At 40.5% G+C, this 23295-nt stretch overlaps 4 protein-coding genes across 5 annotated transcripts in view; 1 reads left to right on the forward strand and 3 right to left on the reverse strand.

The window, feature by feature from the left end:
• slc35e1 (solute carrier family 35 member E1) overlaps positions 1-926 on the reverse strand; it is a 9360-nt gene extending 8434 nt beyond the window's left edge. The window contains exon 1 of the mRNA XM_031859544.1: positions 599-926. Coding sequence (XP_031715404.1) covers positions 599-926 — 328 coding nt within the window. The remainder of the gene's footprint in view (positions 1-598) is intronic.
• A 16-nt stretch (positions 927-942) lies between these two features.
• On the reverse strand, positions 943-6144 carry LOC116390166 (mediator of RNA polymerase II transcription subunit 26). 2 transcript variants are annotated; one of them, XM_031859541.1, is made up of 3 exons: positions 5856-6144; positions 4586-4660; positions 943-4487 (listed from the first exon to the last, which is right to left on the reverse strand). In XM_031859541.1, exons 1-3 carry the CDS (start codon positions 5925-5927, stop codon positions 2916-2918), a joined length of 1719 nt encoding a protein of 572 aa, XP_031715401.1. In that variant the 5' UTR covers positions 5928-6144; the 3' UTR covers positions 943-2915. The 2 variants fall into 2 exon arrangements, with proteins under 2 accessions (XP_031715401.1, XP_031715400.1); XM_031859540.1 differs by having other exon boundaries at positions 4586-4663.
• Positions 6145-7262: 1118 nt separating this feature from the next.
• Positions 7263-9779, reverse strand: smim7 (small integral membrane protein 7). The gene is made up of 5 exons (XM_031859674.1): positions 9678-9779; positions 9428-9469; positions 9271-9323; positions 9082-9172; positions 7263-8053 (listed from the first exon to the last, which is right to left on the reverse strand). Exons 1-5 carry the CDS (start codon positions 9701-9703, stop codon positions 8038-8040), a joined length of 228 nt encoding a protein of 75 aa, XP_031715534.1. The 5' UTR covers positions 9704-9779; the 3' UTR covers positions 7263-8037.
• A 916-nt stretch (positions 9780-10695) lies between these two features.
• tmem38a (transmembrane protein 38A) lies at positions 10696-20150 on the forward strand. Its single transcript, XM_031859802.1, has 6 exons — positions 10696-11292; positions 16108-16264; positions 17144-17328; positions 18510-18597; positions 19035-19152; positions 19431-20150. Exons 1-6 carry the CDS (start codon positions 11169-11171, stop codon positions 19632-19634), a joined length of 876 nt encoding a protein of 291 aa, XP_031715662.1. The 5' UTR covers positions 10696-11168; the 3' UTR covers positions 19635-20150.
• Positions 20151-23295: the final 3145 nt, after the last annotated feature.

Raw genomic sequence — 23295 nt, forward strand, 5'->3', positions numbered from 1 at the left:
ATATAGATATATATATATATATAGATATATATATATAGATATATATATAGATATATATATAGATATATATAGATATATATATATATATAGATATATATATAGATATAGATATAGATATATATATAGATATAGATATAGATATATATAGATATATATATAGATATATATAGATATAGATATAGATATATATATATATATATAGGCATTTTAGCAGAACGTCTTTTATTCATTTATTTATTACTATTATTTATTTGGTGCAGGTTCAGTGCTGGACCCTCCCCCTGACGTAGCTAGTGTATCAGCCCTAATTAAGTTGGCTAGCTAGCTAACAGCAGCTAATTATTAATGCTTAAATGGAGCCTAAAGCTGACCAGTAGTTAGAGGACCCACGGTGACTCCATTAACTTCATGAAAGCCCGTCTGTTCACGACCTCCACCACGCCACACCACCGCGGGGCCCACGAGCTAGTTAAACGTTGGTGTAGTTGTCCGGCGCTAGCTGCGAAGCTAACATCAGCTGACGGTACAGACACATCATCAAGTCACCCAGGTGGCCTCACGTTATCACATCATATGAAGTCAAACGGCCCGTACTCACCGGTGTGCGCGTATGAAACAGGTACTTTCCATATGCTGAAGTGTGCCGACACAGATGCAAAGTATTTCCCGAAAGCCAAAGGCAGGATGTACCACTGGTAGTACTTGCTCGGCAGTTCTGTTTTGGGGACTCCCCATGCCCGCAACAACGGCGGCAGGAAGACGACGATAGAGATGATGTGAAACAGGGAGACCGTGACAGGGTACGGGAATCCATTGAGGATGATTTTGTTGACGATGTTGCCCCCCGAGCTGACTGTGTACCAGCCCACACACAGGAACACTATCCGGAACCCTTCCTTAACAGGGGGCCGGTCCGCCGCAGCCATCTTCCAGCGCGGAGTGACGAGTCACCGGCGATGTGCGTCTGGCTCATTGGGGGAGGGAGGCAGGCGCCGCGCGACTACCAACAATGAAGGGTACGCTCCGCTTCCGGTGACACGTTTCAGAATAAAAGCATTTATTCTGACGTGCGTTTATTGAATTTATCTGCTGTGGGCTGCATTCAAAATGGTAGATATTGGCGTTTGAATTTATATAATCAACCATTAAAATATAAATTAAAATAACAAATAAAAACAAATGCATTTAAAACAAACCACTTGGAAATGCTTGAGAAGTGATGACCCATTCCCTGAACATGAAAGTGTTCAAAATGAAACACATTGTGAAATAGCTAATAACTATACATAACCATGACATTGTGAAACGTAGGCTTCTTGTATTTTTTTTTAATTCCAGTATTTTTTTCAGAATGCCCTTTTTCTCATGAGCATAGGAATGTTGTTGCCAAAAAGAGTGATGATTCTGCACTGTGGAAATTAATTTGCCAGTTAGGTTAAAAAAAAAAAAAAAAAAAGTAATTGCAAAGAGTAAGCAATAGACAAGTACAAAGAAAATCACAATTTCTTCAGTTTTTTTTATTTTTTATTAACACATATCAACATGTCCACTTAAAGGACTAAGTAGCAAATATGTCCTCTTCTGCATTCAATGGAACACAAAAGGCTAATTTCTGTACATTCACTAAGGCTCCGTCTTTAGGGAAAACACAGGTTTCCATAAGGCAAACAATATCTACAGGAATGATATTAAGTACTTTATCCAGCATGTCAATTTATTTCTCAGTTCGTCCTGACAGTACAAAGATGCAAGCTAGTAGTATTAACCGCTCTGCCATTTCAATTCATATTTTATAGCCTAAATACACAGTAAAGGGAAAAGGCAAGTATAAAATAGAGTTCACATTATCAGAATGTGTCATTTTGGAGAGTTTCCTGTGTTGGACTGTCACTGCTGCATCACTGAACCAATTCTGAACAAAACCATCTAACAAAAATGTTTGTGTAGCCTGAACATGTATATAAATTTTAAAATTAAAATAGAAATAAATATCATACATGACAGCCACATTTCTTTATCAGCAACATGCATTTTTCAACCCCCATACCAGCCTCTCTTTCCCTCACCCCAAACTGCACAGTCACATCTGGCAGTTTACTTTATCGAACAGCATTCAAACCCAACAACACAAGAACAATATTCAAATGTTTAAAGCTGACTTATCAGTTTACTTTTCAGCTGAAAGTGGCTGCACGACAGTTTTGCAATGGGTAAACATCTGTTCTAAAGATAAAAGTTTTGCACAGCAGTAGATAGTTGTTAGTACCAATGGTACCAATGACAGCTACTTGAAGATAGCATTCATTTCAGCTTCAAACCGCTCAATAGCCTTCAAGATGCACGAGTCAGCGTAACAAAAACATCATTGGCAGACTGCTCCAATTATGTTACTTACTACTCTCTATTGAAAGGTGATTGAGTTGATCGAGTCCCATTTTCTTTTAAACTTTAACTACAAATTTATCTTAAAGTCAAAATAAATAATACTGCACTATGGACTAAATGTACGTGGCATGTAGATAACAGGAATAAAATGTAGCTGTGCAGTTTAATGTGTTGTCCTCTCCCCATATGAAGAATGTCCAGTACAGAATGGCCAGTAACTTGTACAGAACTTATTCTGTACAATTACTGAACAGATACAGCTAAATGTTCAGATAATGCATAGCCTCAGTTCTTCGTGCTGTCCTAACACAATGTTCAAAAACTCCTAAAAACACTGATCACCCCCCCCCCCCCGCTCCACACACACACACACACACACACACACACCCAAGCAGACGGCACACCAATTCCACTTTCACCAACGGTGCAAAACAGCAGCGTACACTGAAATAAAAGTGCCTTCACACACACACACACACGCAGAGTTGATCCGCGATATGATGAAGGCAGCTCACAACCCTACCTCCGTTTCAATCCAGACAGACGTACGGCAGTATGTTTAACCTGCTCTCGTCTGCGTGCAGGTCTAAAGAGATGCACTCCGTCCAGTCATACCAAGCACCCTTTGTGTCATAGCAGCCGTTGACCCCGGACCAGTGATGCTTGTGTAATCTGTTCAGGTCCTCGTTGATGACCTCTCTGCTGACCCCCGGTAAATCCCTGGCTGGGAGCTCTGGTGCCAGCACATGTGTTTTCTTGACATCTGTACTTCGGGGCTCCTCTTTTTTCAAGAACTCGGTCATGAAAAAGTGTGCACCGGGGGTGTGTGCGCCCGACGACGTCAGCACGTTGCTTTGCTGGCTGAGGTACGACTGGATGATTTCGCTCCTCGACAGCTCTTTCCAGTCCGTCTGCTGGAAGGGACTGGGAGGGACTGGTGGAGTCTGCTTTGGCTGCTCCGACCACTGAGGCTCAGGTCTGTGGTCCAGGCTGACCCCCCCCTCCTGGCACGACTCCTTATTAAAGGAGGATTTTATCTGTCCTGTTACAGGGTCAAATGTCAGTCTCCTGTCTTTTAACCTGACGGGTTTAGTGCCATCCTCTACAGTCTGTCCATCTAAATTGATCACATGGTCCTTAGGCCTGTATTTCTGTCTTTTCCTTTTCTCCGTATTGATAACTGCACCATCATCCTCCAAACTAAGCACGTCACTGCAGGAGGAGGCACAAGACTTGAGAAGAGACGTAGTCGGAGGCCTGCTTTGAGAATCCAAATCTGAACCGGGTGTGTGCAAACCCTGAACACAACCGGTGAAAGGCTGAGTGGAAGGCTCCGGCCCAGAGGTGTCCACAGGCCCAGGCCTCACAGTGGGGCTAGAAAGACCCTGTGCCTGTGCTGCAGTCTGTTTGACACCAGCTTCCTGCTTTGGAGGTTGAGGACTGTGCAAGGAACAGCGTGGGCTTCTGGGTCGACACTGGCCCCCAGAGAAAGCTTTCTCCTGTCTGGCTTGTTGCTGCAAAACTGATGCTTTTAGCAAAGAAGAAGTGCTCGGAGGCTTGATGTATCCCGGGGCACTTGGATGAGGTTTTACAGCATTGACTGGGATTTTATTTAGCCTTTCATTGTCCAAAGGCTCAGAAATCTCCCTGTCCAAAGACTGATGCGCACGAGTATCTGTCAAAATTTCAGAGCTACCACCAATCCCATTGGTCGGCAGGTGTTTGGAGTTGTGAATTTTATCATTAAGAGTCGTTTTGGATATCTTGGCTGGCAAGAGCTGTCCTTCCTTCTGGTCACCCTTACGTTTCCTGTTGCTCGGTTTCTCCACCCTCGGGGAGTAACAGTTGTTGAAGTCGTTTCTGTTCTTCAACTCTGGACCCGTTTTACCTGATGGCGTGGTGGCCGCTGTAGTGGAGATGCAGGGATGAGCACCACCATTGGAAGACCACGATGCGCCGCTGTGTCCTTTGGACAACACCTCACCCTTTCCGGGCTCAATTAGCTTCTGCCAGTTTCGCAGGAGCTTCTTGGCCCTTTTTGCCAGGTCCTCATTCTTGGTTTTCTTCCGGACATCGTTGATGAGCTTGCCAAGACGGGTTTCCTTTAAGGAGATAAGATTGATGTTAAAAAGCAACTATGACCACGCAGGATTTAACTGCATGTAGTTTTGTTTTCACGTACTGCAAGTGTGTAACCCACCTCCAGTGCCTCTTTGGTGATCGGATATTTCTCCAAAAAGGAGATCACCTCCATAACTACCACCATGTTGCATATCTGCTGAAAAGATGCATACATTTATATATTACAATACTGAGACATCAAATTATTGTCAGCGCCCACGTACAGTTGTTTCTATGCAGATGTTGCAATGTGTGATTCATAACCTCACAGGCCCAACTAGCCAAAGTTCTCCAGAGAGAGAGAGAAAGGCTGTTAGAAGGTTCAAGGCTTGATTTGAATAGACTTTCAGATGTGCACCTGTATGTCAAGTGTACTTCTACTGGTTTCAGGCTCAATATGACAAACTGAGATTGCATGCAAATTCACCATTTTATCCCACAACAAGATAGAAGTGCTTTACTGTGGTAGTGACCCCTTTAATATTTCCGATAGTGACGGACCATTGCAGGCAATGTGGTTAATCAATGAGGACTGGATACTGGATTTGTTTTTAGGATTTCTGCTGGATTTTAATGTTATATGAAGTACGTTTAATTAGCTGGATTGGCCCAAAAACACATTCCTGTGAGATTATGAATAGACTTCACGATAGAGGATGTCATATCAGCCCCCCCTCAACATCTGTATGTAATCATGCAGAGGATATCTAGAGGCAAACCTCAGCTCATTAAGTGCTTAAACCTTTTGAACATAGCAGTGCAGTATACATTATACTACAAAAGGCCATGCTTGAATGTCTCCAAATCAGCAACTACCATCTCCAGCTTTAGTTAGTCAAGCTTATAAGATAGCCGTACTTTTTTTTACAGCATCTTTCTTTGTCTGGCAATCACCAGAGGTATAATAGAACTGCACAACTTAAAAGTGCTGTAACATGTCATCATAATCTAATCAACTGTATGATAGAGAAGAGTATAGGTGATAATGTAATCTATGTGAAGATCATCCTGAAGCCCCAATTAATCAACGTCTCTGTCACTAAAGAGTAGAACCTCTGGGTGTACCGTTACACTTCCTACCTGGTAGCTCAGTTTAGCAAGTACCCAGTCTCCTTAAGCTAACGTGGCTACATCAACATTAGCCAGCAGGAGTCAGACAGCCAGGCGCTGGAATGCCCAGCATTAGTTACTTTAGCCAACTAGTGATGTTAGCCAGCTAATTAGCAGGAACATACTATAACTCGCCATTCACTGCCTGCCCCCACTTTGTCAACCCAGAGTCAGCTTGGCCTTTTTTGTCTGCCTCTCTGCGCCCAGTCCGTCCTCTGGAAACTAGCGGTTATACTCACATTGCTCTGGCCGTCGATGGCCTGCAGTAGCCGGTCTCTCATCACCTGCGGAGTGGCTGTAGCCGCTGTCATCGCCCTGCGGTGTCGCGGGTCAGGACGGACTCAAGACAGCAGAATCCCCCGAAGAGGCGGCGGTGGAGAACCTGCCGACACTCACAGGCCCAACGGAAGACCTTCTCTGGGAGCGAGCACCATGTTTTATGATGCTTTTTATTTTTTGTTTTCATTCGCTGCCGTCACGATTTAATAATTCGGACGACGAGCAGCGAGCAACCTCTCCGGGTATCGGCTACCCCCCTCGGCTGGTAGCCTGCTCCTCTCAGGTCTTCTCATGGGGCTTTTTGTGAAGAGCGCGCGCAGTGCATGATGGGAGACTTTTACGTAACCAATTGTTCACATCCGATTCGTTCTGTGAGAGACCCCCACGAGAAAGATGTCGCGTTAAATTAAACAGTGTACTCTACACGACAAAGGGTTTTTGTGTTTTGTTTTTAATTAATTCCGACGTTTTATACCCTAACATATTTCCGTCAAAGGTTTCAAAATGATATTTTTAACGTGCAAATATAAAATAGTTATAACAAAATATTATGCAAAATCTTTAAAGATATATTTGATTTCTAGCTAAGATAATAACTGCAATTGTTATTAAGGCAGAATTCCTCTTCTATAAATGTAAATTAAAAATAGAAATAAATGAATATTACTTTGCAACCATCTCACCCTTATTAAAAAAAATAAAAGCTGGCAAAACCTTATTTCTTATATATATATATATATATATATATATATATATATATATATATATATATACACACACTAATGTGTATATCTATTTTCTTTCATTGTCACTTGATGGCACTGTTGCCTCGTTGGGATTTGAAAAAATATATATATATTTTCTAGTGTTTTGATCCGACACCACAATAAGAGTGTTTGCGACCCTCGAAGAGTGAGTGGAGAAATATATCTCTCGAGAGATGGTTCCCAACTGGTCCGAGGCCACACAGAACTTAACATTCATTAATTTCCATCCATTACATCACATTCCAACAGACAATGGCTTCTAACCCAGGACCTTTTTGCTATGAAGAGACAATAACCATTTTGCTTATATTTGTTACATTTAATGGTCATTCAGATTCTAAAGTAGCAGTTTGAATTTTAATATAAAATATATTTGACGGCAAATTGTAATTTTTTTTATATATCAACTGCCCCAAACTCTATAGTGTAATAAGTGTACAGTACATACTGTATATAATTGGTATGTAGTATATATAAAGTATTTATAAGAATTGATGACATTGACAAAAAACTGTACTTTAGGTGTAATGAGGTCAGAATTGGATCATGCATCCCTTCTGACAATAGACAAGCACATCCATACAAGTCAATTAACAGACATTGGATAAGAAAACTGTATTTGTATAGTTAAGAATAAGAACACATTTACATTGTAGGGCATATACATTTACTTACAGCACGTGCACCAGAATAAAGGAAAAGTCTTCTTTTTTTTAAAGTCTGCATTAACATATGCAGTATCGACCAACACTACACTAGAAGATAACAGCTGGTGAGTAAATGTGTTGATGTTTGTACAGAGGAGATGTAGAGTTCATTAAGTGAATTCATCTGAATTGTGACAGCTGTCCAAGTAAAAGAGACACAGGGATGATTAAGCAAGATTATCTTGGTAATTCACAAGGTTCTCCACCAGATTTGAATAATTTGCTTACTGCGGGACCCTTAATGATGACACACAGGTAACAAGTCACATAAAAACATGTTTCATCCTGTCAGTGAAGGTTATCCATAATTTTCAACCCTGCTGTTTCTTTTAAAAGCAAACTGGCAGGCTGGAGAAAAAAGCTCATGTTCTATAAAGAAGCTCAGGGGAACATGACAATACATATCCAGCGAAGGCAACGGGTGCTGGTGCAGTTACAGCTTGATCAAAGTACAAATGTAACAACTTCTGTAAGACAAAATAAATACAGCGATACATGAATTCCTGTACAGCCAGAAGCAGATTTAAGATTTAGGGTTGTAAAGAAAATGTAGCCTAATTACAGTTAAAAGGGCCAAAAGAACAGCAAACTCAGATTAAGGAGAAGTTTATAGAATCCACCTCGGAAAATCAGCATCCTGATGGAAGTCCAGTCGCCACAAATGTTGATCAAGACCCAAACAACCTGTCAGGAGTGAAGACGATCAGCCAGTTAGATAAATAAAAACTTCATGAATTTCTAGGATTCTTTAATAAAGTATTCTGGGACATGTAAGGAAACACAAACTGAAGCACAATTAAAAGGAGGAATGAATGATGGAAGAAGGGAAATAGACTTGCAAACATAAATATTAAAAAAATATTTTACGCATTACTTCATGAGTTAAATGTATTTGTACTACAAACATTATGGCTGTCAACAAACCTATTAATACAATCTGAAAAAAATGACTTAGTTGTTGAAGATCCCTTTTGGTTTAATTACATTTGGATTATGGCTTTAACCCCGAAGACAATTTAATGGGCTCTTACTTGAAAATGTGTCACATTAAATTCTTAATACAAGGTATGATATTTCTGTACTTTCACGGAGAATGTTTTAACTTAACATAGTCAGAAAGTTGACAGAGAGATTATTCTTTAAAGAAGAACGCTGGCGTTTGCATTTTCTCTCAATTTGTCAAACAAACACATTCCATATGAAAACCAACACAGCATTAATCCGTGTCCGAGTACTTTCTGACTTCCCTACCCTGTCTGTGGCACCCATAGCCCATTAGATAATAAAGGTGTAAATCTCCAATAACGGGTCACAGATATATAGACACCTCTGTAAATAGGCTTAGTCATTTTCTAAAATATCAGGGCAACAAGAGTAAACTGCGTATATGTTGGAGACTATTCATTATATGTGAATTAATAAACATGTGGTGCTCCAGTGAGGGTTCCCAACACCAAGATGGTGTATGAAGGAATGACACAAATAAAAATACAGTGGTTATTATAATGAACAAACATGGTAGCCAGTGCAACAACGTGGCTCGGCAATGTGTTTTTACTAGTTCACGTGCAATTATATCCTTTAAAGTAACATTTGGGGACAAAAACTGTCAAAATCCCATCAGCACAATAATGTAAGTGCTTCTTAAGACATTGCAGCCTGTTCACTATCACAACCAACCGTTACATGTCTACAGTAAGTCGATTACTCACAGGACCATGCAGAACATCATGAAGATGTTCCATAGAGCGATGAAGATCCGAAAGTATCGCAGGCTGAGCAGAAACTCTCTGATGTTGTCACCTAAAAGACAGATGTTCATGGCTGAGCTTTGAGAACTGCATTTACCTGGCACACACCTTTTTGTGACCTCTCTCTCTCCGACACACACATATACACACCTGTTGTTTGTGATCTGGACTCATCTCCAAATCCTTGAGACTCCTTCCTTTTGCTGCAAAACACCCACAGTTAAACTTCAACTGGTTGCTTTGTTAATTTAGCTTTGCAACTCTGATGTGAGGTTTTAAACTGTGTGACCATAACGTTGATACTCACAGCTTGAAGTTCAGCACAGCCCCTGCATTCACCAGTAAGGTCCTAGAGAGCACAGAGAGACAAACTGTGTGTTGATAGGTAAAGTTAATAGTGTTATCTGAGCTAATGCTAGCTGGTGAGCTGGCATTAGCACAGAGCTAGCTTGTTATTTAGCTAGCTTGATACACCGCCATCGAACCAGCAACTCATTGCAAAATAACACACACATGTTCTATTAAATACAAATACAAATACAATTAAATAAAATTACCCGAATATCAACAGCTCTCCGATCATTTTGATAACATCACATCACAGAGACGCCTCACTTCCGTGTTCGTTCACGCAATCAGGAATGTGACCAATGACGTCTCAGAGATCTGTGTGTGGGGATTGTTGCCCGGATGACGGCTTGCCAGGTTTTGTGCCGCCGACGTACAACAACATACAGCATCTGAAAATGATACCTGAAAGACTATATTTTGGGAATAAACATAACCTAGAATGTATGTGATACCTGAGCGTCACCTGCAGACAAGAAACGCAATAGCAGCACCACGTTGATCACTGCAGAGGTGGATTTTCCGTTTTTGGTTTTATAGATGCTTTTTAAAATTCTGTTACATACGATAAACCATACCTCCAGCTGTATGATACTTAAACGCTAAACGACTTAATTATCCATTTATATATTTATTTATTACAGCTGGACCCCGTCGAAATATATCCAACCATTTTAGGCTCCAGAATCCCCTCAAAACCTTTTGGATAGTAATGTCAAAAACAGTTAATTATTTAGTTATGAACTTTAACTGTGTTTGGTTTTACCACACAGCATAAGTAAAAAAAAAAAAACATTTAATTTACCCAGTTGAATACAATAATCAAGAGCAACAATATTTGGCAGAAGCATTTTGCTGAACACATTTGAATAGCTCTTACTTCAAAATAAGGACGTTAAGTGGAAGGATCATTCAGATGGATGACATTTTCACCCATCTAATAAAGCAAGCATGTTTAAATGGAAATTTGGGAGCTGGAAGGCTTTCAATTTGACGGCTTTGATGCCCCCTTGTGGTTGCAGAGATCATTGCTCTGATTATTGTTCACAATGATTATAAGCAAAAATAGAAAGATAAATAAATGAAATAAATTCTAAAATAGAAACAATTCGGTTGCTGATTATGTATGTAGGTTTCGGTAGTGCTGCGCCTTTAATCACAACATGTCTGCATCATCTGAAAGAATGTAAACAGCCGGTTGTGTCAACAGCCACATGTTTGCTGCAGCCTCGGTGCAGGATCTGATCCGGGTTGCGGGATGTTTTTATAAGAGCGGATGAATGAGTCTTAGTCCGTATTAAAGCTTTGGACGCGTGCCTCTGCCTTTGTTGTGTTTCCAGGCTACAATACAAACCTCCAATCGCGTTGTTACTCAGTGAAATAATGCTTATGTCGACGATGAACACGTTTTTTTTCCTCATTTCAAGCTGCTGACATCGACCTCACGTCGCCTAAAAAGCGGAGCAGCTGGCACGGACCGCACATCACGATGATGCTGAGGCTGTGGAGATGAGTGGTATTAATAGGAGGGCTTGAGTGTCACAGGCTTTCCACTGTCGAAGGGGGTTTGGTGGAGAGTCGGCGGTCCAGGTTTGGGGGTGTTTCACGATCCAGACTGCGCAGTTGGAATAATAATTTGAAGGAAGGAGACGAACAAAAACATTAAAAACAGGAGGGTCACTAGTTATCAGAGAGGCAACATGGAAGTCCTGGCAGTTCTAAATTTGGGCGAATATGCCCAAATTTTCTCTAAAATGGGAATGTTTCCCGTGTTTGATCTCGCTTACTACATCGTGTCCATCCTCTACCTCAAGTATGAGCCAGGTCAGTGTGTTTTAAGACATCACGGGTTTTCTTTGGCAAGTATGCTATAGACTAATCAGACCTGTGCCTATAAGCACTAATTCATTTACAAAGTTAATATCTAGAATAATATACTTACTAGCATGGGAGTTAACACTTAAACTGTTCTAAGTTATTTCTGATATTTGTGTAGTAAATAGAATGTGCGTGTAATACTAGGTTGACTTTCTTTGTTATAACCATACATTGCTGTAATATCCCTATAGGGACTTTCTGTTGCTGTTATCTCCATAGTACCCAGTCCTTAACAAGAAGGACCTGTTACATAAACTCCAGCAGGAGCTCTTACAGCTCTGCTTGCTTGTTGTGAGGGAATGTCTGTTGCTGCAGCAGCCTGACCTAATTTACACACTGGAGTGGATTAAACCACTCAGCTTTGGGTAAAGCCTGATATTTTCTAAGATTTAACTTCTTTGAGCAACAGAGCCTGAAGGAGCATGAAACCTGAGAGAAAGGCCTGTGCATACCAGACTTAGGCAATAAATAGAAGATCCTGAAATAGACAGTGTCAGTGGGCCTCTGAAGCCCCTCTGCTCTGCACACTTTTAATCTGCAGTTGGGTATGGATGTTAAACATGAAATAAGCTGTTGAGCTAGCAGCCCAGCATGACCTTACTGCTCCTTGGAGTGTGTAGCCTTTAAAAATACTAATTGTCCTGGCTCTTAAGAAAAGGCTCACTCTGACATAAAAGTTCAGTCATTGTCGGCCCATTTTGATCTCAGTTGAACCTTCAGTGAAGATGGTGGGAGCATAAACACATCTTAACCTGAACTAAATAACATCTAAAAGTATTCAGCTTCAAATGGGTCCATCAAATCCACAACACCTTGTACGACATATGTCATGTGTGGTTTGAAGCCAAATGATTGGGATGTAACACATACCCCTCAACAGTGTTGCTTCAAACACTTAACACAAAATATAGGAGCAACTTGTTAGATTAACACGCTTTTTAAAAACAATTGATACAGTTATATTATATGAGCTACCTGGAGAAAAATAATTGATATGATATGATGTTTGTGATTCCAGCCTATCCACAATATATCTACATCTTTCTGTTTGGTGGTTCGGGTTAATCGTAAGAATGATTTAAACAGAGTGGAATATGAATGAATCTTGTCTTTGAAAGGAAAAATTCCATTAATGAACTTAATCTAGTTTGCAGTGTCACTGTAAAAAGGGAAATCTTAACTGTAGGCCTTCTGTGTCTCTGGAGGGAGCTGCATGACGTCTGATAAACTCCCTCAAGTGATGTCTTTTAGGTAAATGTTGATCGAGTCTGAAGACTACAAGTTTGAAAATGAAAAACAGTCTGGTTGTGTGGAGTTAGAAAGAAATGAGCCAAAAGACCTCTGTTGTCTGCTCCTCGTCTCTGCTCGAGGCTAGCAGCTCAAAGCTACATTAAACGCTACTCGCAGAACACACCTGACTACCAGACCAAACTTCTGGAGGTTGAGCTGCATTTTATGTAATGTAGACGCCAGGTTTTGATAAAGGAGCAGAATGCGTGTAAAAAAAAAGATCCTTTTTATAAACTGTCCATCATGAGTCCCACAAGGTTAAAGGAGTGCAATGCTAAATCAGTGGAGTACTTAACAATCACAACTGCATGAATGTAGTTATTACTGTCTCTAAAGTTTCAATGGTGTCAGAAACAGATGTGAAACTATCCAATACCTCACATCTCTCATAGTAGGAGAGCTAAAGGGGACTGGCTAACTTTACTTTCAACACATTTGTTGCATTGTGTATTAAATGAAAAGAAAAAGAGGTGAGAAACACTGAGATAGTGCTTGTTTTTAATTCAAACAATCAGCATTTGTGTGTTTTAGAGTTTAAAACCCATCATTTCATCAGAGCTCATGCTAATTGTAGCACGTTGCTACTAAAGCTGACTTTGCGAGTGTAACCGTATACCTTTATCTTCCTATCTCATTTTACAGTCAAATATGTCAAGCTGCCAACATTTGCAAGACCATTCCCGACATGTGTCTGAGTGGAGAGTCCCAGTTCATGTTAGAGGAGCACATGAATGAGTTTTAGGTGTCAACAACCGTGTGTGTGTGTGTGTGTGTGTGTGTGTGTGCTTGGGGTGGTAGTGGTGTTGGTGGGGGGGGGGGGGTCAAAGGTTGAGACAGGCCTGACAGTTGCAAGGCAGGAGAAGCAGTTGAGCAGAATATATTTTTAGGGCAGCATTTCTCAGGATCAGATTGCTTTCAAACTGAGCACCAGTTTCACCACGACACCCTCACCCACCTGTTGTTGGAGATTTGTGTTCGGTGAAGCAGCCGCGCTTCTCTTCTCATCTCCTTTTACTGAACGTCTCTAACGGTGTTGTAACGCCGTAAAGTCTTTACCCTAATGGTAACATATAGTAGTTAAATCATATCTACCTTTGCATATACAATATTTGTGTAGTTTGTCCTTAGTGCTCATATTTCATACATTATCGTTATCTTAATAGTTTGTTTTGTTTCGCCAGTGAGAGTTAATTGTACACAGCACCAAGCATTAATATTTTTGCTATTGTTAGCTGCCATTTATCATACCTTGCATACTCATTTAGAAAAGTGGTCAAACTGTTGACTGGAGCTATAATTGAAGGGTTTTGATATGTAGTTGTAATGGATACCTGCCAGATAATCAGGCACAAAGGATTGTAAAGTTAAGTCAATTTTATTTAAGTGGCTTTACAATCTGTACAGCATTCGACACCCTCTGTCCTTAGATTCCATCCATAGATTCGGATAAGGAAAAAACAAAAACAAAAAAATCAGGGAAAAAAATTGAAGAAACGTCAAGAAGAGGAACGGACATGCAAATAGACCAGCATAATAAAATGACAGAGTAGACAATAAACAATCAGGATGACAAAATTATAGATGGATTATGAAAATATATAAAAATATGGATCCGGGAGGACGTCAAGGAGCTTCCAGCTGTCTCCAAAGAGAACCTGATCCACTCGACCTCCTCTATCTGGAATGAGGCACGGACAGCCAGCAGAGACAGAGACAGAGAGAGAGAGAGAGAGAGAGAGAGAGAGAGAGAGAGAGGGAGGGGGGGGGGGCGGCTGATGGTCCAGCACAGAGAAGCTTGTGTGAAAAGAGACGACAAAGAGGAGAAAACGGGGAGAGGGAGGGACAGAGAGGCAACTTGGATCTGCATGTGCTCTTGGAACAACAAAAAAACAGAGTTATATAGAATAGCAGTTATATATAGCAGTTGTTCTCAGAAAGTTTACAGTATTCTTCTCATACTAAATACATTCATCGAGACTGACTCTGACCCACCGGGACAGTTACAATGAACTCAATCATAGATTCCTCTTTGACAAAAACAGCCATCTGTCACCCTTTAAGTTTTCCTATCACGATATCTGACAGTCGAGGCCTTTAAATTCAAACTTAAAACTCATCTTTTCTCCTTAACTTTCAGTCAGTTGCTTATTCTTGGATTACTTCAGGCATGGTACCGGTTACCATTAAGTGAGAGAAATAGGCTTCTTAAGAACACACACGCAATTTTTATACACATCGTAGTAGAAAACGTCCAGTTTTGATTTACGCCATTCGCGTACCAATCTCCTGAAGGCCGGTATAAACGTCATTGTCATATAATATAATATATATACAAAACGAATGGTCATATATAAAGCATACAATCGGTTTAATACATTATAAAGAGCTGTCTGTTCTGCTCGAGTCTATACGTCAAAGACTCCGTCATCTTTTCAGTTGGTAAACTAACTCATAACTGACTGTAGAACTCCTGAGTCAATATTTATGATGAAGAGGTGGATTATCAGGATGTGGACTGAACTGGTTGATACAGCTCATAGACACACGAGGGATCCACTGATAACGGCTTTTGAAGGTCATCGCCAACAGCTTTGCTCTGAAGGAAGTAACAGAAAGTCATTAAAATGATGATGACATTTATGATGCTTTTCAATCAGACCCTTTTGGTTTTCTCCAAACAGAACAAAGACAACCACAGAATGTTGTTTTGGTCCGATTCTCTAAAACAGGATTCAGGCCATCAGAATATAGCAGGTCAATAAGGAGGCTGTAATAATTATTTTGTTTTATATTCGACTTTTTAATTGATACATTTAGAAAACATGATGAAATTAAAGGAGCATTTTGTAAAAATAGTTTAAAAACAAAGCATTATATTTACAAATTAAAAACTTTAATTTTCATTACTTTTAAATCCTAATTAAGGAGAAATACATAGGTCTCATTATAGAGTTTTTTTTATGGCATGCATTGCTGTCTGCCAGTCTTTTTCTTAAATTGTTTCATTATAAAATCATACACTATGTTTGAAACCTTTTACCCTTCTTGATAGTTTTTCTATTCCTTCTTCATCTGTGTTTGAGTTATTTACCTGTAATGAATCATTTGATAGTCCTACACTGTTCTATAAGCAAATCAATTGATTTTGATTAATGACTGATAAGCTCAATGGTGACACAAAAATGTGCAATGAAGATTGGATTAATCAGTATTTCATGATATTTTCCGGTAGCTGTAGTCGTTTAGGAACCTCCAAACCATCGGTGTGACATCTGATATTTAGCAAAAACCAAAAATATCTTCAGCTTCACACACATAAAACTCTGAGTGTATAAGACTCCACCACTTTCACCAACACCCCTGACCGAACTCACTCTCACATTGAGAATCCCTCTCAGCCCTCGCTGCGATACTTTCCTTCACTGCTGTGCATTAGGGGCGGTCCCTGACAGCTCCTGCTCTGTGTTGCAGGCTCGGTGGAGGTTTCTCGCAGGAGTCCCGTGGCCTCCTGGCTCTGTGCCATGCTCTACTGCTTTGGTAGTTACATCCTGGCAGACGTCATGCTTGGAAGCAGCCCCCTCGACTATTTCCAATACAATAGCCACGTCCTGCTGGCTTCGGCTGTCTGGTGAGAAGGTCTTCAGAACGACGTTACCCTTCACGGGAGATGCTGCTTTATATTCATGCTTTTTATCACACTTATAAGACTGTATATGTGATACAATTATCCCCTAGACACAGTTTGGAGGCCATTCCCATTATCCTTCTTTTCCTGCTTTTAACAGAGAAAGACACTTTAAATAAATCTTTATATAGATCGTTTTTGATATCATAATAGGGGCTTGGGATTTAGTTTGCAGGGCTCAAAGCAATGACTCATATCTGCAACATAAGAAACAAAGTTCCTCAGGATATCTACAGACCACAGACACAGTTTGTTTGTTTCGCACACTTTAACGGAGCAGTGTTTAGGATTAAGTGGCATCTAGCTGTGAAGTTGCAGATTGCAATCAACCAAATACACCTCTGCTCACACTAGTGATTGAGAGCATAAACTCATGTTTACAATGTTTAAATCAAGTAAGAAGTAGAGTCATTTTCTCATAGACTTCTATACAATCACACTTCTTTTTTTGCAGCCACAGGAGTCGCCCCCTGATGGCTATTACAGAAAGAATGCAGGTTTAATGCACTTCAGCATTGGCTTCACTTTTCAGACCCGGAGGTTGACGCCTAACTACAGCCAGTGTTTGGTTTTGTCTGTTCTGGGCTGTAGAAACACGGCGGTGCAACATAGCAGACTCAAGGCTCATTCTTAACAAATGAAAACACAACGATTCTTAGTTTACGATGATTAAACACTGATTTAAACATATTTATGAACATTATATTCCATTTCTGCTAATAGATCTAACTAAATCCTACACACTGCTGCTTTAATACTCATATTACATTTTGTACCATCTCCTCCCCTCACTAATATCTTGTTCTTCACCATCTTTCTCAGGTACCTCATCTTTTACTGCCCACTGAACCTCTTCTATAAATGCGTGGCTTTCCTGCCCGTCAAGCTGGTGTTGGTCGCCTTGAAGGAAGTCGTCCGCGCCCGAAAGATCGCAGCTGGTGTTCACCACGCCCACCACGCCTACCACCATGGCTTCTTCATCATGGTCATCGTTGGATACGTCAAAGGTCAGTGTCTTGAGTTGTCAATGTGTTTATACTGTATGACAGGGCAGGAGGTGTTACTAACTTGGCAATGTATTATGCAGAATTAGAGTTTCAGATTAGCAATACGGTTGTGGCACAAAATATCATATTTAAAATGGGTTTTTGAATTTTCCGAACAACCAGAATTAGTTGTGTTACTCCAACACTGAATGAGAGATGACGAACAGACTCATTTTGATTACAAACAACATGAGTATCAACATTTTGGGGACATTTAGCAACTTTATTCTGTAGTCTGTAAAAAAAAAAAAGAAGTATGTTTTTCTTGTGCAAATATTGGCAGCTTTACCTTCAAGAAGATCGGCCTGCAACTAATGATTACTTATCATCTACCGACTATTTTCTTAATGAGTCGATTAATCGTTTGGTCTGTAAAATGTCAAATGAATTGTGAAACATTATCATCTAAAGCCCGAGGTGATGACACCATACACAGATATTTAGTTTACCATCACAAAAGACCAAATAAAACCAGCAAATCTCGCTGCAATTTGGGAGTGTTTGGCATTTTTGCAAAAAAATTACTTTGATGATTGATGGACGATCAAAATTGTTGAGACTTATTTGTCCGTCGTTTCACTAATTGATGAATTGATTAATCGTTTCAACTTAAGAAGATAGTCTTGAATGCTGCATGGTGAGCCTTCAGTTCACTCTGTGTTGAATGACAGCTGCACTCAGTGAGCCGCCCCATTTAAACATGAATGAACGTCACATGTTCATGCGCACATGTGACGTTCATGTTTAAGTGTGACAGATCGCTAAGTTTTAAAATGTTAGGTTTAAAGTTACAGTCAGTAAGTGAGTTTGACAAAAAATGCCTACATTAACATTATTTATGTTTGAAGCAAGACATGCTCTAAAATGTCTGTATAATTTACCTCTGATGTCTGTGCTGCACACTTTAACCACATGTTTCTTGTACTTTTTTATTGTGAAACTATCCAATAGCAGAGAAATGTCCAAAGAAATATCAGATATAAAGGGTTGTCCTGGTCTGGTCTCTACAATAATGTGGCCCTGCAGGCGTCCATGTTGAAAATGGGGGAGGAAAGCTGAAGCCAGATAAGGGCAGTCAAACGAAACACAGACTTTTTTTGTCCTCATTTTTTTTTTTCCACTGTCTATTTTGGTCTTCACAGGGTCTGGGGTGGCTCTCATTTCCAATTTTGAGCAGCTGCTGCGCGGTGTGTGGAGGCCCGACACCAACGAGATCCTCAACATGTCATTGTAAGTCCGAGTCTCCTGCTGCTGATAAACTCATCTCTGGCTCCTCGAGCATGAGGTGTGTCCAAAGAAACATCAGAGGCAAAACTAGGACTTAAAGGTTAAAGTGACTACACTAAACACTGTCAGCCTTTAGGAGAAACACAGCAGGTTTGTTGAAATCACCAAGTGTAGAATTCGATAATTGTTTGACTCTGGTGCCCCCCAGTGGAAACATCAAAAAGTCACTTTGACAGACTGTGATGAACCTGATTTACACAAGAAAAGCTCTCATCTCCTAAAAGGATGCAAAATGAATCATATTATTGTAGGTTGTCAAACTTTGTGTCATAAATAACTGCGTTGGTCTAAAGAATAAGTTTACTTTAGTCCATAGATATCATTTTATACTTACTAAATGGATGTTTTAGTGACAGTTTGTTTTCCTCTCGTCTCTGCAGCCCGACCAAAGCCAGTCTGTACGGAGCCATCCTCTTCACCCTGCAGGAGGCTCACTGGCTGCCAGTGTCCAAGAGCACCCTCATCCTCGTCTTCACCCTCTTCATGGCCACAAGCAAGGTAAGATCAGCCTAACATTTTAGATTCTGTTTTGAATAGTAGACGATCACACACATATATCTTGATTTGTCTGTCTCTGGAACAAAGAGAATCTCTCATTAGGCCTTGTAAACATCTACATTTTACAATGTGAGTTGTTAGTTGAGATAAACCAGAAGATGTTATCCAACAGTCTTCACAGGCAGAGTGGTACTCCTTGTGATGAATAAACTGATCTTGTAAAATCAGTTATCCCCAAATCGGGCTAATCTCCTCTATCTGACACCATCTTCCTTCAGGTGGTGATGACCGCCCGACACTCTCACGGCTCCCCCTTCGCTCTCATTGAGTCCTGGGTTTGCCATCTGCTGTTTGGCTCCCCTCTGGGTGGATCTGAGGAAGACCACCATCATCCCCCCGCTGGCGTTCCATCTTCACCTCTCAAAACCAAGGAGGAGCTGAGCGAAGGTGCCCGCAAGAGGAAGGCCAAGAAAGCCGAGTAGGACGCCGAGCTGAAAACTGCATCATGGCCTCCACATCATGGGACCTCCCATTCCTTTCTAGGGAAAGGGGCAGTTTGATGTTCAACCAAATGAGACCCTTTCTATTAGAGCAAAATGGTGCTTTCTGCATTTTACACAGAACGAGGACTCTAAATATCACGGCAAATGTTTCACACGTCAACTGAACCAGGACATTTTAAAACCTATTTATTTATGTGTCTGTGAACATCTGCAGCTCTGCTCAACACTGTGTGGTGATCCACGTCTAGCAGCTGCGTGGTCGTTTTAGGATGGCCTCTGTTCAACACATCAGTAGCTGTGTTTCCGGATGTTTGTGATTTTCTTTAAGTCCAACAAACCTTATTTCAGTTCAGAAAGAAACAGAAAATACAAATTAATCTGACTCTCAATCAGAAATTCAAATGTGAGTAAAGCGTCATGTGAAAGAACATTGCTGCTTTTTACATTGAGATGATGACAACTTCCTGTCTTGGAATAAAATCAAGAGAAACATTGCGTCTGTGTTTTTTTTTAAAGTTTTGGTGACTTTTAGTTTTCTATAAAGGATGCTTAAACACATATTTACCTTTAAGTAACTTCAGTGAAAATGTTCAGTGCTTTGGTTTACATGGCCACTGTGCTCAAACGGTGGTTAAAGCTGATAACATCATCCCTACACTCGGCGTTTGCGTGCAAAGAGTAGAACCCGTTCTCTGGTTCCCCCTCAGGTAAACACACTGTTAGCTCTGTCAGCACTGTTAGCTGCAACCCGCCATGTTGAGAGGTGTTGAGAGGCAATTAAACTTGCTCTGAATTTCGAGTTAGTTAAGCACCATCAACGTTTTTCAGAGACAATTAAAACATTCTGACTTAATTCAGATTAAAATGGCTTGGTGAGAAGCAAAGTGTGAAGCTCTTGTTCTGAGCTGTAAAGCAGCCATCAGCTGGCACCTCCTAGCTGGGTTATACAACTCTCACTCTGGAGCTCTCCTAAAGTATTTTGGCGCCACCATCAGTTTCTTAAACTTAGGAGTATTTATTGTATTGCATTTATTCTTAGCTGTAAAAATTGCCAAAACTCCACCATTTAAGACGTGTTTAAGACCTACAATTGGCAGTCGGGAGAATGTTTGTTTTCTCTGTTTGAGACTTTAGGAGGTGACAGGAAAGGTCTGAGGTTGACCCGAGAAACCTGGAGCCCCCCGTCGCATTAACAAACTCTTGTGCAATAAAGCATCACTAATGAACTTTGCAGGAGGTTGTTACACACAACCTTTGACATTAACATTCCTCACAGCAGCAGAGACGATCGGGGAGGTAAAAGATCTGTTTGCTGCATTTTCAGGTTACGTTTGTTGCACTGTTGGAGCATCAGTCCAAAGGTTTACTCTATCCTCTACTTTGTTTGCTGTATTAAGTATAACATGGAACTTTATTGATGAGAAAACTGGATCGTTTCTGTAGAAGATGCACACGAGAGACTGAAATAATGCTCAGAATTAAGAGTTCAAATTTAAAATTAGTGGGTATCCCAAAGTTTCCAAAGATATCAAATTTGTCAGGCTGAATTATTTTGGGACCTGGTTCTAAAATTCTGCAAATTACAGAGAAAGAAATTATTTTTGATTAAAATGAGCAGCTGATAAAATGTTGCGTCTTGGATTTGACTGTAAACATTATATAGCGTTGAGTTGGAATAAGATGATAAAGAATATGAGTCTGTCAGACAGTGAGGAATAAGATGACTTTAACACCCTTGAAGCATCAAAAAGTGGAAAGAAGGGAAAACTATATGTTAAGGGATTTTAATTCATCCATTGTTGAACCAAGTGGGATTCAAATCATCTAATGACTTCTCGCTCCCACAAAGATTTTGTTTAAAGACGAGAAGAAAGATGTCATGAATGTGTAATTTCTTCCTCTTTGGAATAAAACATCGAGGTCTCCAGCATCATGGAAAAAAAAATGAGATGCTGAGTTTGTTTTTCCAGCGGAGGCTCCAGAGTGAGACATCCCTGCTCCTTTGGGCAAGGCAGTGAGCGGGCCAGGACAGAGAGAGAGGAGGAGGTGGTGAGAACTTATCAAAGTGATCTGGGACAAATACTCCAAAACCTTCACTGCAAAGAATGTAACCAACATCTGCTGATCCCATCACTGACACACACATGAAAATAGACTGCTGGGTCCAGGTTTGCAGGAGGAGCACTCAGTCTAAAGGCAGACGAGAGAGAAGAAGCTGTACCTGAACTGTCTGTGTCAGCCTCTGTGAACACAGAATAAACCATGCTGTGGTTTCTGGTGCTGAACTGTGCGCTCTGCATGGGAGGACACACTGCTGCAGGACAAAGAGGTGAGAAAAATGATTTATATTTTGTAGTCATTTTTTGGCTTGGGCTGTGGATGTGGGAAACAATAAAGTGAAACTTAATTGATCTTTTTGGGGAATTAGAGGTTTGGGAGAGAAGCACTGATGAATGTGGCTTTCCCCACAATCATTATTGAATCCAATATGGTCAAGAATTTGTGAAAATGGAGAAAGTGGAAAAGCAAAACGTTTAAATAAGGATGAGAACTGAAACGAAGGTTTGAAACGTCCATGAATTAAGATTCATTTTTGTTGCTTATTTAAATTTCCTCATTATGTAAATACATTTCTGACTTGTGGAGGATTCATAAAAGCTCAGATGAGTTTGAGTTCCATATGCAAAGCCTTTCTGATTACACATCTGTACTTGCACAGGATAAGGAAAAACAATTACTGACAGCTTTCTGTCGTAGAAGAAAAAGACTCATTTACGTTTCTATGAGCAGCGAGAGTGATCTATCTCCAGCATCTTGTCTCTCTGCTGTGGAATCCATTCCGTAAACAGAGCTGCTACTAATGGGAATAACATTTCCTGTGCTTGACGCTCAGGAGGTCTCGTACGGCTCCTCTGGGGGAAGCGGTGGTGGTGGTGGTGTGTGTTTGTGTGTGTGTGTGGGGGGGTGATGGCGTCTTTGAGTCAATTAGTACAAGCAGCATCTTCAGGATGTGGACACACCTGAGCATCCCATCCTGTTTTGAGATAAGATTTATGAATCTGTCTTCCAGGGAAGCTTGAAACATTTATCTTCCAGAAATCTTGTATCATTCCATATCTGGAAAATCAATTTTGCAGCTGCAAACAAAACATCTCTGACTCCAGTGAATGCGTGGGAGGTGGATACAAGCTGCGGTGGCTGAGGAACATCAGGTATTAGACTTTGATATTCAACAGGCAGTGTGTCATGTCGTACAGGAGGACACACATGTCCATATCGTCTCCCCTGTGAGCTTCTGGTCCCTGATGTTCAGCCAACAGGAAGACTGATGAGGAGACATGTGACTTGCTGAAAGAAAAAACCTTTATATCTGTTAATTGTAAGATTACTCATAAGCATCAATCGGAAAAGCCAACAAAACTTAAGTATTTGGTTTCGTTTGTGAAGTGCAGAGACAAAGATGATTCTTACATGAATGGCAAAGAATAAATAAAAGTGTCTTCAGCATGTTGTGGATTAAAAATTCAAACTGCCTCAGAGTCTGCTGCGTGTGTGAGGACCCGTACACTGGGAGGGTTAATCAGCTGCTTATAATACATTTGGTTGTGTAAAGTGTATCTTGAAAAAGTTGTAATGATTT

Source organism: Anarrhichthys ocellatus, unplaced genomic scaffold, assembly GCF_004355925.1.
Source record: "Anarrhichthys ocellatus isolate YVR2014 unplaced genomic scaffold, GSC_Weel_1.0 scaffold22, whole genome shotgun sequence".
NCBI classification, from domain to species: Eukaryota; Metazoa; Chordata; class Actinopteri; order Perciformes; family Anarhichadidae; genus Anarrhichthys; species Anarrhichthys ocellatus.

Coding starts and splice junctions, on each gene's coding strand:
- tmem38a (XM_031859802.1), top strand. CDS start 11,169: ATGGAAGTCCTGGCAGTTCTAAATTTGGGCGAATATGCCCAAATTTTC. Junction 16,265..17,143: donor CTGCTGGCTTCGGCTGTCTG/GTGAGAAGGTCT, acceptor CATCTTTCTCAG/GTACCTCATCTTTTACTGCC. Junction 19,153..19,430: donor TCTTCATGGCCACAAGCAAG/GTAAGATCAGCC, acceptor ATCTTCCTTCAG/GTGGTGATGACCGCCCGACA.
- smim7 (XM_031859674.1), bottom strand. CDS start 9,703: ATGATCGGAGAGCTGTTGATATTCGG. Junction 9,470..9,677: donor GGAGAGCTGTTGATATTCGG/GTAATTTTATTT, acceptor TGTGCTCTCTAG/GACCTTACTGGTGAATGCAG. Junction 9,173..9,270: donor GTCCAGATCACAAACAACAG/GTGTGTATATGT, acceptor TCTGTCTTTTAG/GTGACAACATCAGAGAGTTT.
- LOC116390166 (XM_031859540.1), bottom strand. CDS start 5,927: ATGACAGCGGCTACAGCCACTCCGCAGGTGATGAGAGACCGGCTACTG. Junction 4,664..5,855: donor CCATCGACGGCCAGAGCAAT/GTGAGTATAACC, acceptor GCATCTTTTCAG/CAGATATGCAACATGGTGGT. Junction 4,488..4,585: donor TCACCAAAGAGGCACTGGAG/GTGGGTTACACA, acceptor ATCTCCTTAAAG/GAAACCCGTCTTGGCAAGCT.